At 35.4% G+C, this 13,550-nt stretch overlaps 1 protein-coding gene across 1 annotated transcript in view; it reads right to left on the bottom strand.

Annotated features, from left to right (window-relative positions):
* The window catches only part of DNAH8 (dynein axonemal heavy chain 8), a 132,314-nt gene that overhangs the window by 96,403 nt on the left and 22,361 nt on the right, over positions 1 to 13,550 (bottom strand). The window contains exons 19-26 of the mRNA XM_063330984.1: positions 12,370 to 12,479; positions 11,344 to 11,450; positions 9,827 to 9,929; positions 7,075 to 7,270; positions 5,134 to 5,330; positions 3,397 to 3,523; positions 1,031 to 1,266; positions 348 to 452 (exon numbers count right to left, since the gene is read on the bottom strand). Of these exons, the coding sequence (XP_063187054.1) occupies positions 348 to 452; positions 1,031 to 1,266; positions 3,397 to 3,523; positions 5,134 to 5,330; positions 7,075 to 7,270; positions 9,827 to 9,929; positions 11,344 to 11,450; positions 12,370 to 12,479 (1,181 nt within the window). The remainder of the gene's footprint in view (positions 1 to 347; positions 453 to 1,030; positions 1,267 to 3,396; positions 3,524 to 5,133; positions 5,331 to 7,074; positions 7,271 to 9,826; positions 9,930 to 11,343; positions 11,451 to 12,369; positions 12,480 to 13,550) is intronic.

Raw genomic sequence — 13,550 nt, forward strand, 5'->3', positions numbered from 1 at the left:
ATGCGGTTCTTAAAAACAGGTAATTAAGGGTAGAAATCTTCCTCATCAGACATGAATGACGCAAAAACTGGAAATGGAGGAGGGCAGAAAGAGCAAAGAGAAACATAATAATTTTCTCATTTTCTTGCAGGTTTTAAGCATATATCTAAAAGCTACAATGATATTTAAAGAGCTCTATAAAAATAAAATTAGGAAATTAACATACTAATCAAAGGTATAGACACTAGTGCGTAACCGAGGCCAAGAGTAAGAAGACAGCGCAGTGACAATTGGTCCCACACTGTCATTTATACTCTGAAAAAAGCACATGAAGACAAATGGAAAATAACATAGTTTTATATACTTACAGCTTTGGTCTGTAATTTATTAAAAGAATATCTGAGTGTATCAACTCCTTCTGACTCCTCTTTTGTAACCTCAATTTCAAATGTATTTAAAATGGCATAGGCTTCCTAAATAAAAAAAAATAAACCTTAGGAATTATGCATTTTAAGTTCATTTGCAGGAACATAGATCCAATTTGTGAGAAACGTTTCAAAGAAAAACTTTTCATGTAATTTAGGCATAAAATATCGATTTGTTTTTTTAAAATAAGGATGATGAATGAAGAACCAGGGAACAAAAGCAAAAAATATTTCTTTAAAGATGTCTTGGATGAAACACTAGAAAAATATATTCAAACACAATCAATTTAATATTAAAAAAAAATATATAAAATTTTATCATCTCAATGGCAGTTGTTTATTCCATGCAGATAGCTACACTTAGAATTCTCTCCTTTTCAGCTTCTGAGGGAGGTATAGACTGAACCATTGAAGTTGAAAGGGACCTCTGGAGATTGGCTAGGCCAATGTTCCCTGCTCAGAGCAGGGTCACCTAAATCTGGTTTCCCAGGACCATGTCCAGTCAGGTTTTGGATATCTTCAAGGGTATCTTCAAAGATCCTTCAGGACAGTAAACTCATTGTTTGGGTTTTCAGTTTATTTTATGACTCCTATTAGATACTATTATTTTAATAAAGACATCTTACTTCAATAGGTCCCAGAGTCATATCCATTTGTATTCTATTATCACGTATAACAGATAAAGCTTCCATTGCAAATCTGACATCATCTAAGTCACACAGAGGTCGAGACAATTTCTTTAAATATTCAGATATGAACGACGTCATGTCTGTCATTTTCTTTTTATATTCCTCATTTAAATAACGACAGAGGAGCATCTTCCAGGCTTTGGCTTCAATTGCTAGAGCTATTTTCAGTGGTCCTGATTAGAAAAAAAAAAAATTAATTTTTTTTTTCTATCTACATCTTAATTTTTTTCTGTAAAAAAACCTCCACATCATCACATATGGTTCTTCAACAGCAATTTGGAAAAGCAGACAAGCAATCCAATTACTACATTTTGAAAGTTTCAGAACAATTTAACCTATACTTAAATATATTTCTATTGTTTTATTGCTTATTATGATATCTGTAAAATATATTGGTAAGCTTAACAGAACACATAGAGAAGAATAAAGAAGAAAAATGCCTACTTATGAATGTAGATTCTCAGAGAATACTTTTGATATATATTAACCAAATGCATAAAGATCAGTGATATTTCAATGGTTTATACCCATTGAGGAAATAGTATCTTGGGATTTCAATACTGGTACTTGGAATACTTCACAACTAAAACTGTAAAGTGTTTCATCATACCATACGCAGTTAATATATAAACACAAACCAACACTGAAGAGAGAGAAAAGCCAATCACTGGCACTCTAACTCATTATCAGAATAAATTAGGATTTTAATAGGCAACATTTTGTACTCTGGTGAAAGAAACCAAAAGATACTAACAGCATACAACCCTTCTGCTGACAAAATAAATTTTACAGCAGATATGGTTTCTTCTTTTAATAATGTGGATATTAGCATTAAAAATATGATTCCTGAAGGCCAGGGGTAATTCAAGAAAAGTATTGTACCCTATCCAGAAGCTAGAGTATGTAAATGATGATAAAGCAATTCCCAAACATGAACTGAGTCTGAGAAAAACACCTGCTTCCCCAGATCATAAAAACATTTAATATCCTTGCTCTTGAACCTAGGAGACTTGCATCTGATGCAGAGGTCAGAGATGAGGGAGTAGCGTGACCATCAACAAAATCCATATTCTTTTGGATACACTGCTTCTTATCACTCTTCACAGTATATTAGATGCCAAGAGTTTTCCAGAGTGAGTTAATTGGCTCCAGAGTGGCTTCTTTAATAAATTTTATCCAGAAACTAGATGAGGATATGCAGTCAGCAGTTTGACACTTTTGCTTATTCACTGAAAGAAAGCTAGGGATAGCACGCCACCAAGATCCCGAAATGAACTCTAGTCATCAAAGTGCCTGGCTTCTGTCTTCTCTGATGTACAAGGAAGACAAATTGTACAGAGATGATTTCTCAATCTATTCTTTCAGAACACAGGGGCTGCTCATTAGAAACATGGCCACACTGATATTTGGAACAGGATACTTTTACTACTTGTCCCTAGATAGCAACCATGATAACATCTGCCACAGAAAGTAAAAACAGAAGAATAGTAACGCTGATCCAGAGAAGACATCAGCTACATAATAATCTGTGAGGTGAGAGGGATAAGTGCCATTGAAATCCTTGCTTCTTTGTCATAGTGCAAATAGCTTAGTTCTTCAACAAGCAGTTGTTTGGAGAGAATACATTTTTCCACACCTGAATGTTCTTCAGAGTAACATAATCTTACCAAGTTGTCAGGGCCCCATAAGGCCAGGTACTGAGGCACGGCGCTGTATGGAACAGAGGGAACATGCACTGTGTGAGGGAACATATTCCAACAGCAGGTCTTGATGCCAGCCTCTCTATCTTTAAAGACTAGAGGTGGACAGGAAAACACATGATATTCTGAGAGCTGCGGATGCTAAACACGGGAATGGCTAAGGAGCCGTATCTCCTGCTGACACAAACACTGATAGTGAAAAAGAAGCTAATGCAGCTACGTGCTAGTCTTGTGCCAATACCAGAGACGGCGATTTATGCTTCCAATGCTCTTATAATCACTGGCTGACCTGGTGCCAGAGGTGAGTGCGAGGGATGATCAAATCAGTGTCAATACACATTAATTAATTCTTTAGTAAACCTCCATGATAACTTCAACTGCCATGACAGAACTTAATTTCACCACTCCAAAGAGGAGAAGGCAAGGGTTTTTTCAAGTCATATTTCTTAGAAGTGCCTGAGTGAGCCCTGGCTGATGAGTCTAGGGGATCTCTTCAGTAATTTCTATTCATATTGTAATCATTTATTTCAAAGAATAAACCAAACAACATGGGTATTATATTCACTATCTTACTGTACATACAAAGATAAGAAAATGTCGTACCTGTATGCAATTCAATTGGACCAAGAAGAATAATGGGTTTTAAATCTTCCATCTCTTTCTCAAACATAGCATAGTGAAGTATTTCTTCTTTAATTTCAGTCAGAGAAGGACCTCTAGCCAAAAATTCCTGTGTGTAGTTTAAAATGTCAAACAACAAATGTCTTTTCTCATATTTTTGGTAAAACAAGTGGCAACAGTTATTCAGGAATTAACGAAAACTTATACTGATATTATACCTGCTTTTAGCCTTCTGTAGCCTTGCTAACACAGTAAAATGCATGTGATGCACGTTCATGTTTATCAATTTCTCTGCCAGTAACTCTCAAGCTTGTCAGGAAATTCCAATTAAATTTAACAGAGAAATAGATATCCAAGGCATATTAAGTGACTGTTTTTGCGAAAACAGGTGACAAAACAGAGAACAAAAAATACACATCTGCGCTTACAGAAAGATCACACCATTAGCCCAATTATGTGTGAAACAATCACAATAAAACACATTTTCTAAGTAGTTCCATAAGCAGAACTCAAGCGTAGAAAAGTTTTGTGATTCTGAAAATCTGCATTTCAGAAATGTTACGTAAGAGCTGTATTCAATATGCCTAATTTGCATGGGCAAGTAATGAATGCCAAAAGCTGCTTCCCACTTCTACTCTTTAGTCTGAGAGTACCCAGACAGGCAGTGGAAGGGTTAGCATAGTGCTAAAGAAAGAATGTAGAAACTAGGGCATGCGTGTATAAAACTTAACTGCATTATTATCGAGGCTTTCTCTGTAGCAGTATTCTTTTCTTCAGTAGTAATTAACTAACAATTAGTAATTAATAATATTTATTGGATTAGACTTGAGATTTTAATCAGACTAACAGTAAGTGAAGGTTTTTAGCCCACATAAACTGCACAACTTGCATTGTGACACTCAAAAGTTACCAGTGCTTCTGTAGTAAAACAAGCTGATGCGATATAATGTAGTCTATTAAATAGAAAAGATAAGAATATAAAACTCAATTAAGCCAAGGCTAAATGAAGTAGACATAGGAGCCAACTTTCTTCTACCGAACCTCTAAATTAAAACTCAAAATTCAAATTCTATTGTATAAGGACAGTGTGAAATATTCTGAAGCAGAAGTCTCAGAGATCTCCAGTTCCTGGAGACTAACTTTTTCTTGCTGTAGTAGACGCTAAATTTTTCTACTACACTTGAAGATTCAACTTACAGTCGAAACAACCAAGAATTTAACAGAGGAGTCTTCTTGAAATAGAGAATGCAGAACTCACCTCCTAAAACAACTACAGGAAGGGTGGTGAATAAAAATATGTATTCAACTCAAAATAAACACTTTCCACAGAGAAAAGTGCACAATTATCAGCACTGATGCTGTGGGAATTTCTATGGGTTGTCATATACATCATGTCAGACACCTGTAGTTTCTTGTGGCCTAAAATCCAGAGTTCCACAAACAAAAATTGAAGCAATTGACAACTTAGGACCAGTTTATCAGTATCTAGAGTGGCACAGAAGCAGGAAAAGCCAAACCTCAGCACAAAAATTAGGTGGCATGCTATTACTTCTGCTTAGGAAATATACTGCTATTACTACCGAAAGACAAAATGAGAATTTCAGCTGTTAATGTGTTTTCTACATCTTTTTCTTGATTTCCCCCCCCCCCAATGTTTTCTGATTTCAAAAGATAATATTAATGAAGAACAGTCCTGTAGGTGGTCATCATTAAACTCACCTGAATTTTGGCGTCTTTATCTTCTGTCCACAGCACCTTATATCTCTGAAAGCCCTGCAGAACTTCACTAGCTCCTTCTCTTATAGAATTCACAGAAGAAGAGAGAAGCACAACTAATTTAGAAATATCTTCGTGTTCTGCAACACCTGAGTAAAAATTTCTTAGCTTTCTAACAATCACAACACCTTCAACTCCTTCTGTAAAATAAAATAAAAATTATAAGGACATGAATAAATCATTAAAAGTCTGTTTAGAGTTCTTTTCTAAACCTATGCATGCCAAGTTAAGCAATGATGCTGTTCAGTAAGGCTGAATATCCTTCTTCAAATGTCTAACTACTTAATATGAAAGTACCAAGTGCTAGTTCAAGCCAGGCTCTATACAGACAGTGCAAATTCAATCTAGAGTGAAAGTTTCCAAACGGAAAAAAAATAGTCTTCTTAATTAATTAATATTTTGGAGCTGCACTTGCCTTACAAACTGCTAATATCAAAGTCTTTTGGGTCTTGTCTGAAAGAGGTTAGAACTGAAGCAAGAAGAAAAAAAAAACTGAAGGAAGAAGAAGAAAAAGAAAAAACCCTCTTGCCTCCAAATACACTTTTCAGAGGTTTTTTAGACACTGGTAGCTGCTGCTCCAGTTACACTGTTGATGTTGAAACAGGACCCCTGTCTCAAGAACTACAAGTAAGCTCAAATAGAAGGAAAATAAAATGCAATTTATCATGTCCCTCCTTCATTTGTGATGAATTGCTGAGACAATCAGGATTAATATAGACACCAATATCCCTGAGATCTAATGAGCCCCTTCTGTCATAACAATGCCTACGTGCCTAAAAGAATGAAGAAAAATCCACTCTTCCCATCACATACATTGTTTCATTGTGGGAAGGAATTTAATGCAACTCCACTTTGTCTGTTAGTCTGATGATGTTCTCATGGATCTGGTCACTGGAAACAAAGTCTCAGATTGATCTGTCCTTGCCAGTGTACTCCATACACCTCATTGGCCAAACATCAACATATGCCCCCAGCTGTTGCTGATGAGAAGTTTAAAGGTGATGAAAACGTTTAGTTGCTGATATTGTATTTTGACACAGCGGAGGAAAAGGCTATGACTGTCTGATGAGGATCGTTTCCTGGCATCCTGCTTGAAGTCCGTTAAAGACGTTAAAATCATACAAAGCGTATCAGTAGAAGAATAAAGAATAAAGTAGAAGACTATCAAAAAGAAATTTTTTCCAAGTTAAAGACTTTCCAAAGGACTCAGACCAAAGATACAACTGCATTGCAGATCACTGGCTCAGCCAAGCAGCTAGGAAAACTGATGGTAAAAATATATTTGGGCTTTTGTGGATGCTTGCAAAGCATACGGACAGGTGCTTAGACATAATAATAAGGAAAAAAGTATCTGACTAAAATGGGTGCAGGTCTATCTACAGTTTGAATATTCACATATGAACAAACACTTGAAGTGTTTTATAATCCACTCTAGGAATATAGCCAGCAATTAAAATCTTTGCTGAAATCTAATTATTAAAGTAACTCTTGTTCTATCTCAATATTCCAATGAGAGCTAGTCTACAATAATTTTTTATGTTTTCAACTATATTTTTATGGCTACATTCTACAGTAAGTAGGTTAGAAGATAAATTAACAAGATAACTTTGCCTCAAATTTAATAGGAGATTCAGAATCTAGCAATTTTTCTAAGATTTTTTTGCTTATTGTTTCTCAGAGTTCTAACACTTACGTAAGCCTTAAAATCTATTTCTGAAAAATACAGCTAATTAAATCAAAAGAAACCCAACAAATTAATTCAAGATAATCCACAGTTGGCCTCTTTTAAGAAAAGTGACCTTATTCACAAATACTTACATATGGTATTTTTATCAAAGTAAAAAGTTGAAATAAGTAAAAAAAAACCAACCCAAAACCACTTACTCTCCACTTTTTTGCCTTTTTTTCCTGGTGATCCAAAGCCGGCTGAAGATACTTGCTGTGTGCCTGATTCTGCTTTTAAACTAGATTTTTGCAAATGTCTCTGTCCCCACTGAGCAACTCCACGACTTACTTCCAGTATTAGCTGAATCATGCGATTGATGGCTTGCTGTATATCGTCTAAACTGGGAACCATTACCTATTTAAAAAAGTTGAAATAGTGTTGAAATAAATGCAACTGATTGATTGTCATTTTTCTAAGACCTTAGTTTTACTCCACTCATAGTGGATTGTGGAACTTGCCCCCGAAGAAAAGATGGAAAATGGAACAGTTTGTCTGGCTCAGAATTGCCTCTGAAGAAATGAAAGGTACTGTACTGACCTACTATCTATTTGTACAGCCATAGTGTGGGTAAAATGACAAGCAAGTATATAAGTAGATAGATTTATTGGGTTTTTTACAATTATTTTTACAATTCCTACAAAATTCTAAACAGCATTTTTATAATCATTTTTATAGTGTGTGGGAATGCATTACAAGCCTTGTTTCCTGCATTTTAGAATCATAAAGCATTAAAAATTGCAGACCAAGATTTTCCTCTCTGTTGCTCTTACCCACTGGATCCTAAACTCTGTGAGAGAGAATAGTAAGAGGGATGGTCATAAAAATACATATGGACAGCTCATTTTAAAGATTTACAGCTATAAAACCTCTCCTTCTAAGTGCTTATCTATACATATATTCACAGCATGGATAATTTCAGGTAAACCAAATCAACTGGATCAAAGTGTCAAAGGTCGTAACTGAATACTTTTTCCCCAAAGGTAGCATTACCCCAAAACATTTGCAAGAGCACAGCATTCAGTAAATTAATGGAACTCCATGCAGTAGCCCTGAAGATCTCAACTTAAATATCTGGCAAGGATTTTTATCATAATTCTGAGTGCAATCTAATACTCAAGTCAGGAGAGGAACAGAACTCATATTAAACTACCAGCATACATGATAAAAAGAACTGGAAGGAAAACAAGGATTCTTGATCTGAATCAAGAACAACTAGAAAACAGAACAGGATCAAAACACAAGCTCTGGTCTACCATCATTCACACTGTATAAATGCTAGTATGCTCCCTTAGCATAGTTTGCAAAAAAAAAAAAAGCTCTCCCAGAAAAAAAATCAGGCACAGTTTGGCACATAAAACATGACAGTCTGTTCCAAACACAGTTTGAATGCAAACTCTTTGATTCAGGAGTCTTGATTCACCTTTTACTACTGTGGATACACACCATTTCACATCAGCTCACTTTGAGGTCAAAGAACAGCCTCTAGCCTGTTTTATTTAGTAGCACAAAACCAGCCATAAAGTCCTGAACCGAAAATTTGTATTGGCAGCAATAATCCTAATCGCAACTTCGTCCCATCCTTGTCTGAAAATAATTCTATGTAGGATAAGGTAGAGTAAAGGCACACATCAGTTTCTCCGAAATACTGAGCAGGAGGAAGAACCTACCTGAGAGTGATCCAGGAAAGAATAGAAAAACAGCATTTCTTGTTAAACTTCAGAGAAAGATCACTCTTATGATACGCTCAATCCTAAAATATAGTCCTTAGAATGTCATCTTATAGGTTTAATGTGCAAGCCATTATTTTGAAACAATGAAATCATGCACAGGAGTGTTCAGAACTGGGATATAAACTGCTCAAAAGTGACTCTGGTGTTCTATAAATCGATTTCACAGATTGAGCAGCTGCATGCATAAAAGAAACGATCTTGCAAAGTCCTATTAGCATTAGCAAAGTAGTGTTTTACACAGCATCACTTGATTACTTCCCTGGATCCGCCAAGCATTTCAGAGGACTGGAAAGAAAGACAGATGCACTTCCCTTTGCAGTGGGTGGAGCTTGGGGTTTTATGCTTACACAAATATCAACAGGGTAAAATTTTTACACTTTAACAGACCTTATATATCATGTGTACCCACACACAGTGTGAAAGTACCACAGAACGCCAATATGAACACCAGTTCAACGTCAAAGGAATGTCACCTTAAAACAGAACCTTTCTTTGATTAGAATTTCATTAATACAAAACTTCAAATCTTTGTAAGACAATTGGATATCAAGTTACCTTCTCATATATAAAATACCATACATATTGCTGACACAGAGTTATCTTACTCTACAAAAGGAAAACAAATGCATGCATTAATTTTTTGCAATCAAGCTGCCTTTTTGTTCTCTGCACACAGAAATCCACAGCTCTCTTCTTGGTTTTGAATCGTATAATTTTTGTTCAGTGTTCCTCCTCTCACTATCTTACTTCCTACTGACATGACTAAAGACAAACTGAGCAACGATAATTGTCATTATTTCTATTCAACATAGGATTTAAATCACACAAGGAACAAAACAGCTAAAATAAAAACAAATATGAAAAATCTATTCCAGCAACGCAGCTGCTACACATGAAGCAGAACTGTAATCATTCTGCAAAGAACACTGATAAAGAGATTGCAATTTAATTGCTGAAACACACAAAAACAATAAAAGGCTAGGTTCTGCAAGTACCACTAAGACAGAAACCAGGAACACATTTCATCAGTGCTCTCAGGGCACTGAAAGGCCCAAACAACTGTTCTCCTTCGGAATGGATGCTGGTTCAGTAGAAGTGTGCCCACACCCCGTGCTTGGGCAAATGCAGAGATAACTATAAGACAGCGTATTTTATCTTACCTATATGACACATAACTTACCACATTGGGAATAGCAAGGTGTACTTCTGCTTTTAGCAAAGCAGCAACCTCTTCAGATTTGTTTGGACGACCAGAAAACTGTGTTCTCCCAAATGTAGTTTTGCTGAAAATAATTTTGAAACATGTAATAAATACTTCACCATGAAACCCCCTTAAATTGTCTTAGAAATATAATTTTGAGCTACTTTTTATGGGCAAACTCTTACGGAGAATTTTCAGACTAAGTTATGATTTACTTGACAAAACTTAGGAAAGCTTCTTGTTTAAAGGGTAAAGATAATAGGCAGAGCGCCATCATTCAGACAAAGGCTACCTTGGATCCAGCACTGCTTTTGGAATTTTTTATCCAGAATATTTTCTCGTCCTGGATTTTAATCTCAATTTAAGAATGATGGAACCCTGCCAGTGCTTTGAATATGGCATAAAATGGTTTTACTGACTTTTTCATGTAACAATATATCAAGAGTAGAAGTTGCCTCATCACATTTTAGATAAATATTCAACTGAACAGAAAAAAAAAGTTTCAAAGATGACAAGCTAGTGCAACATAAATACATGACCTGAACCCACTCAAAACTAAAATTAAAAATTAAAACCTAAAACAAAGTGCAAACTAAAATTTCTAAATGCTGACATGACATGGTGACCAAATAAGGGAGGATTCAACAATATGATACCATAGACAAATATAAAGAACACACCCAAATAAATTCCTATTGACTTCAATAAGATCTCTATGAAAGATGTCCTCAGAAAAAGAAAAAAACAATTCAAGCTTCAACACGCATTAATGACAAAACCTTCACCTGCTTAAATTAAATTCTCTGAATAGAATTCTAAGTAGGCTTTTCAATATACAATATATTATACTGAACCGATTCTGTCTCTGAAGCATATGCCTGTTTGAGCAGAGAAGAATCTATAGAAATCATACTGAATATAGGAGAATGATGAAATCATATGGATCTTGCCATTATCTTATAGAATTCATAAAGAGTGCATGGATGATCTTTAACCCATAGGGAACAACTCTTGAGTCCATAGCCAGGCTTCCAGAAATAATCTGAAATGAGATGCACATACGCCATATATGACCTAGAATGGTCATTTAAGTTCTCATGATTTGCGTTGGACAATAAATTGTACTAACAGCATCTTTAAAGCAATCCCATGGGAAATATATGGGAATAAAAAAGAAAGGGGGCAGGTAGAGGAGAAAAAATAGTAGAAATAAACTTCATTTTCTGCACAAAACAAAGTGCATAGACTATAACCAACAACATAAAGAATTAAAGCATAAAAGAAAAGTGTGAGCTCAAAGCATCACTGCAACAAAAAGTGAATGCTCTCCAGGTTTTGCTTGAGCTAAAAGGGCCAAAAGGTCTGGAACTGTTTGACTGATGATATATGTGCATGTATCATTACATGCGTGAATGTATATTTGTATTATTATATTAACACAGAAATAACTTTGTTCTGGTAATACTATTGAAGGAAATCTTTCATTTACAACTTACTTTGAAACAAATATTCTTTTTTTAAGACTATCCAAAGACAGTCTGGTGGCTTTCTGGAGGCTCTCTAGCAGCTGGTGACTGAAATAGGCAACAATCTCTTTACGTTTCTGTAATAAATAAAATGTATGTTATTTAGTACTGTATACAGACAGGAAGCTGGAAATTATTTCAAAAGGTTTGAAGTCAAACATACTAGCCCTTGTCTGAAGGAATTTATGCCGTAAGCTACGGGAGAAACAGAAGGGGAGAAGTTGGAGGAAAAATAGTTTGTAAGTAAGTAAAAGCTGCATGAAAAAGAGAATATAGCATCTGAGGAAACTCAATTTGTCTTATTCAGAGACAGAATACTGAGATCTGGATGAAGTCTCATACTCCTTCAGAAAAGCAGCTCTCCATATTAAAAAACCCCCATCGTGAATTATCCAAGAATATTGGTACATATGTACCCTTTTCAACTAAGAGACAAATACAGTGAAATCTGACTGTATTGGATTAAGAACATAAAAATACAGGAACGTGTAATGATCACTAGCGCAAAACAACAGAATGCAACCTAATAACATTATTGCATTTGTGATTGCAAGTTTGTAAGTCTTTGTTCTCTACTTCCACTTCAGTTCTCTACTGATTATGAAGGGATTGTACTCTTCAAGGAAAAAGTATGAAGGTGATCTTGGTGAAGTTGGAAGAGAAGGATAGCAAGGATGAATGTTTCTGCCCAGCCAAGAAGGAAAGCCTGTGTTACAGCTTAGGCATAATATTCTCTCCAAACTTTTACATGTACCACGCACGTATTGAGAATTTGTTTAATAAAGGTGATAACTGGAATAACATGGAATATATTTTTGAAAGCTAAAATCCACCTTAAACTCACTTCGTAGGGAAACTATTTCATCATTTTTACATGACCTGTGACATCCTCTATGTGATGTCCTTCTGTAACATGGATATCCAGCTACCAAAACTCAAGATACTGTATACTAATCTGATCAGTCTGAAAAAAATTCCCTTATTATCACAAAATACCTTTTTAAACTCATCTTCTTTATCATTGCCCTTGCTACTATCACCACGAAGAGATGCAGAAGTATTCTCTTCTCTCTCCTCTTCATTATTTCCAAAAGCTATGTGTTTTTCTTTTACTGCAAATTTAAAAAAAAATAAATGTATTTTTTGTTAACTGAACATTGTGTCTGCTTTGAACCATGCTTTCCTCCCTATTTACAGGCAAAACAATATTGCTTTTTATTTTAGTAGTAACTGGATCAGCTAATTGTTTTTATTTCACACCATATTTTCATGCCAGGAATCCGGTTAAGAGCCCAGCCTATAAGCCTCAGCCTAACAAACTCCATGCACTACAAATACGTTATTAAAGACAGGTAGGCATACATAGGTATATCATCTGGAAATGGCAAAAAAATATACATATAAATAATCAATATAAATAATTTAACAAAATACAGAGCAGTATCTTTTCATCAGGTTTTTCTGGTTGCATTGTATTGAACTACCTGGAGTACTGACCCTGACTATGCCTCTACCTATACCTGCAGGAAACTGAACACAGAAGGAAAAAAATCCTATGTAAGTAAAGGAGCTTGATTACTGATTAAGTTTCACAGTATATTTTTCTTTAAAACAGAGTATTTTTCTCCAACTATAAACTATTTCTCCTATAATGGTACAGGACCTCACAAAATCTTTGTGACGCACTCCAGAGCAGTGGGAACCAGCCATAGTGATCAGCTGTGAGCTTTGTACACTGGCAGTTGACAGTCAACTGACTGTACTACTTCAAACTGACCTGCAACTAAAGCACTAGTATTTGAGATACAATTCTACTGTGGCAGAAAAGTCACAAAGGGAGGGACAGTACCAAATGCCTGACATAGCTGAGAAGAGAGGAACACTGTATTTCACTTATGGAGAGGAAAAAAAAATAAATGAAAAAAGTTATGAGTGACTAAGAGAAATGGAACCATAACCTTCTTCCTCTAGAGCAAATTCCTTGATAATCTAAACAGAAGGACAGAGTTTAATTCTAGGAATTCCACCAATACTGAATTACAATGTATTTCATAGGCTAGTGGTTTAATTTGACAGCAGTAAATGAAGGCAGGACTGTGACACAGATGAAACTATAGTGGGAGGGAGAAGTCTGAAGAAAATTAGCTAGAATTCAGTTTTGATACGTATTAGCTAGA

The sequence above is a fragment of the Chroicocephalus ridibundus genome, chromosome 3, assembly GCF_963924245.1.
Source record: "Chroicocephalus ridibundus chromosome 3, bChrRid1.1, whole genome shotgun sequence".
NCBI classification, from domain to species: domain Eukaryota; kingdom Metazoa; phylum Chordata; class Aves; order Charadriiformes; family Laridae; genus Chroicocephalus; species Chroicocephalus ridibundus.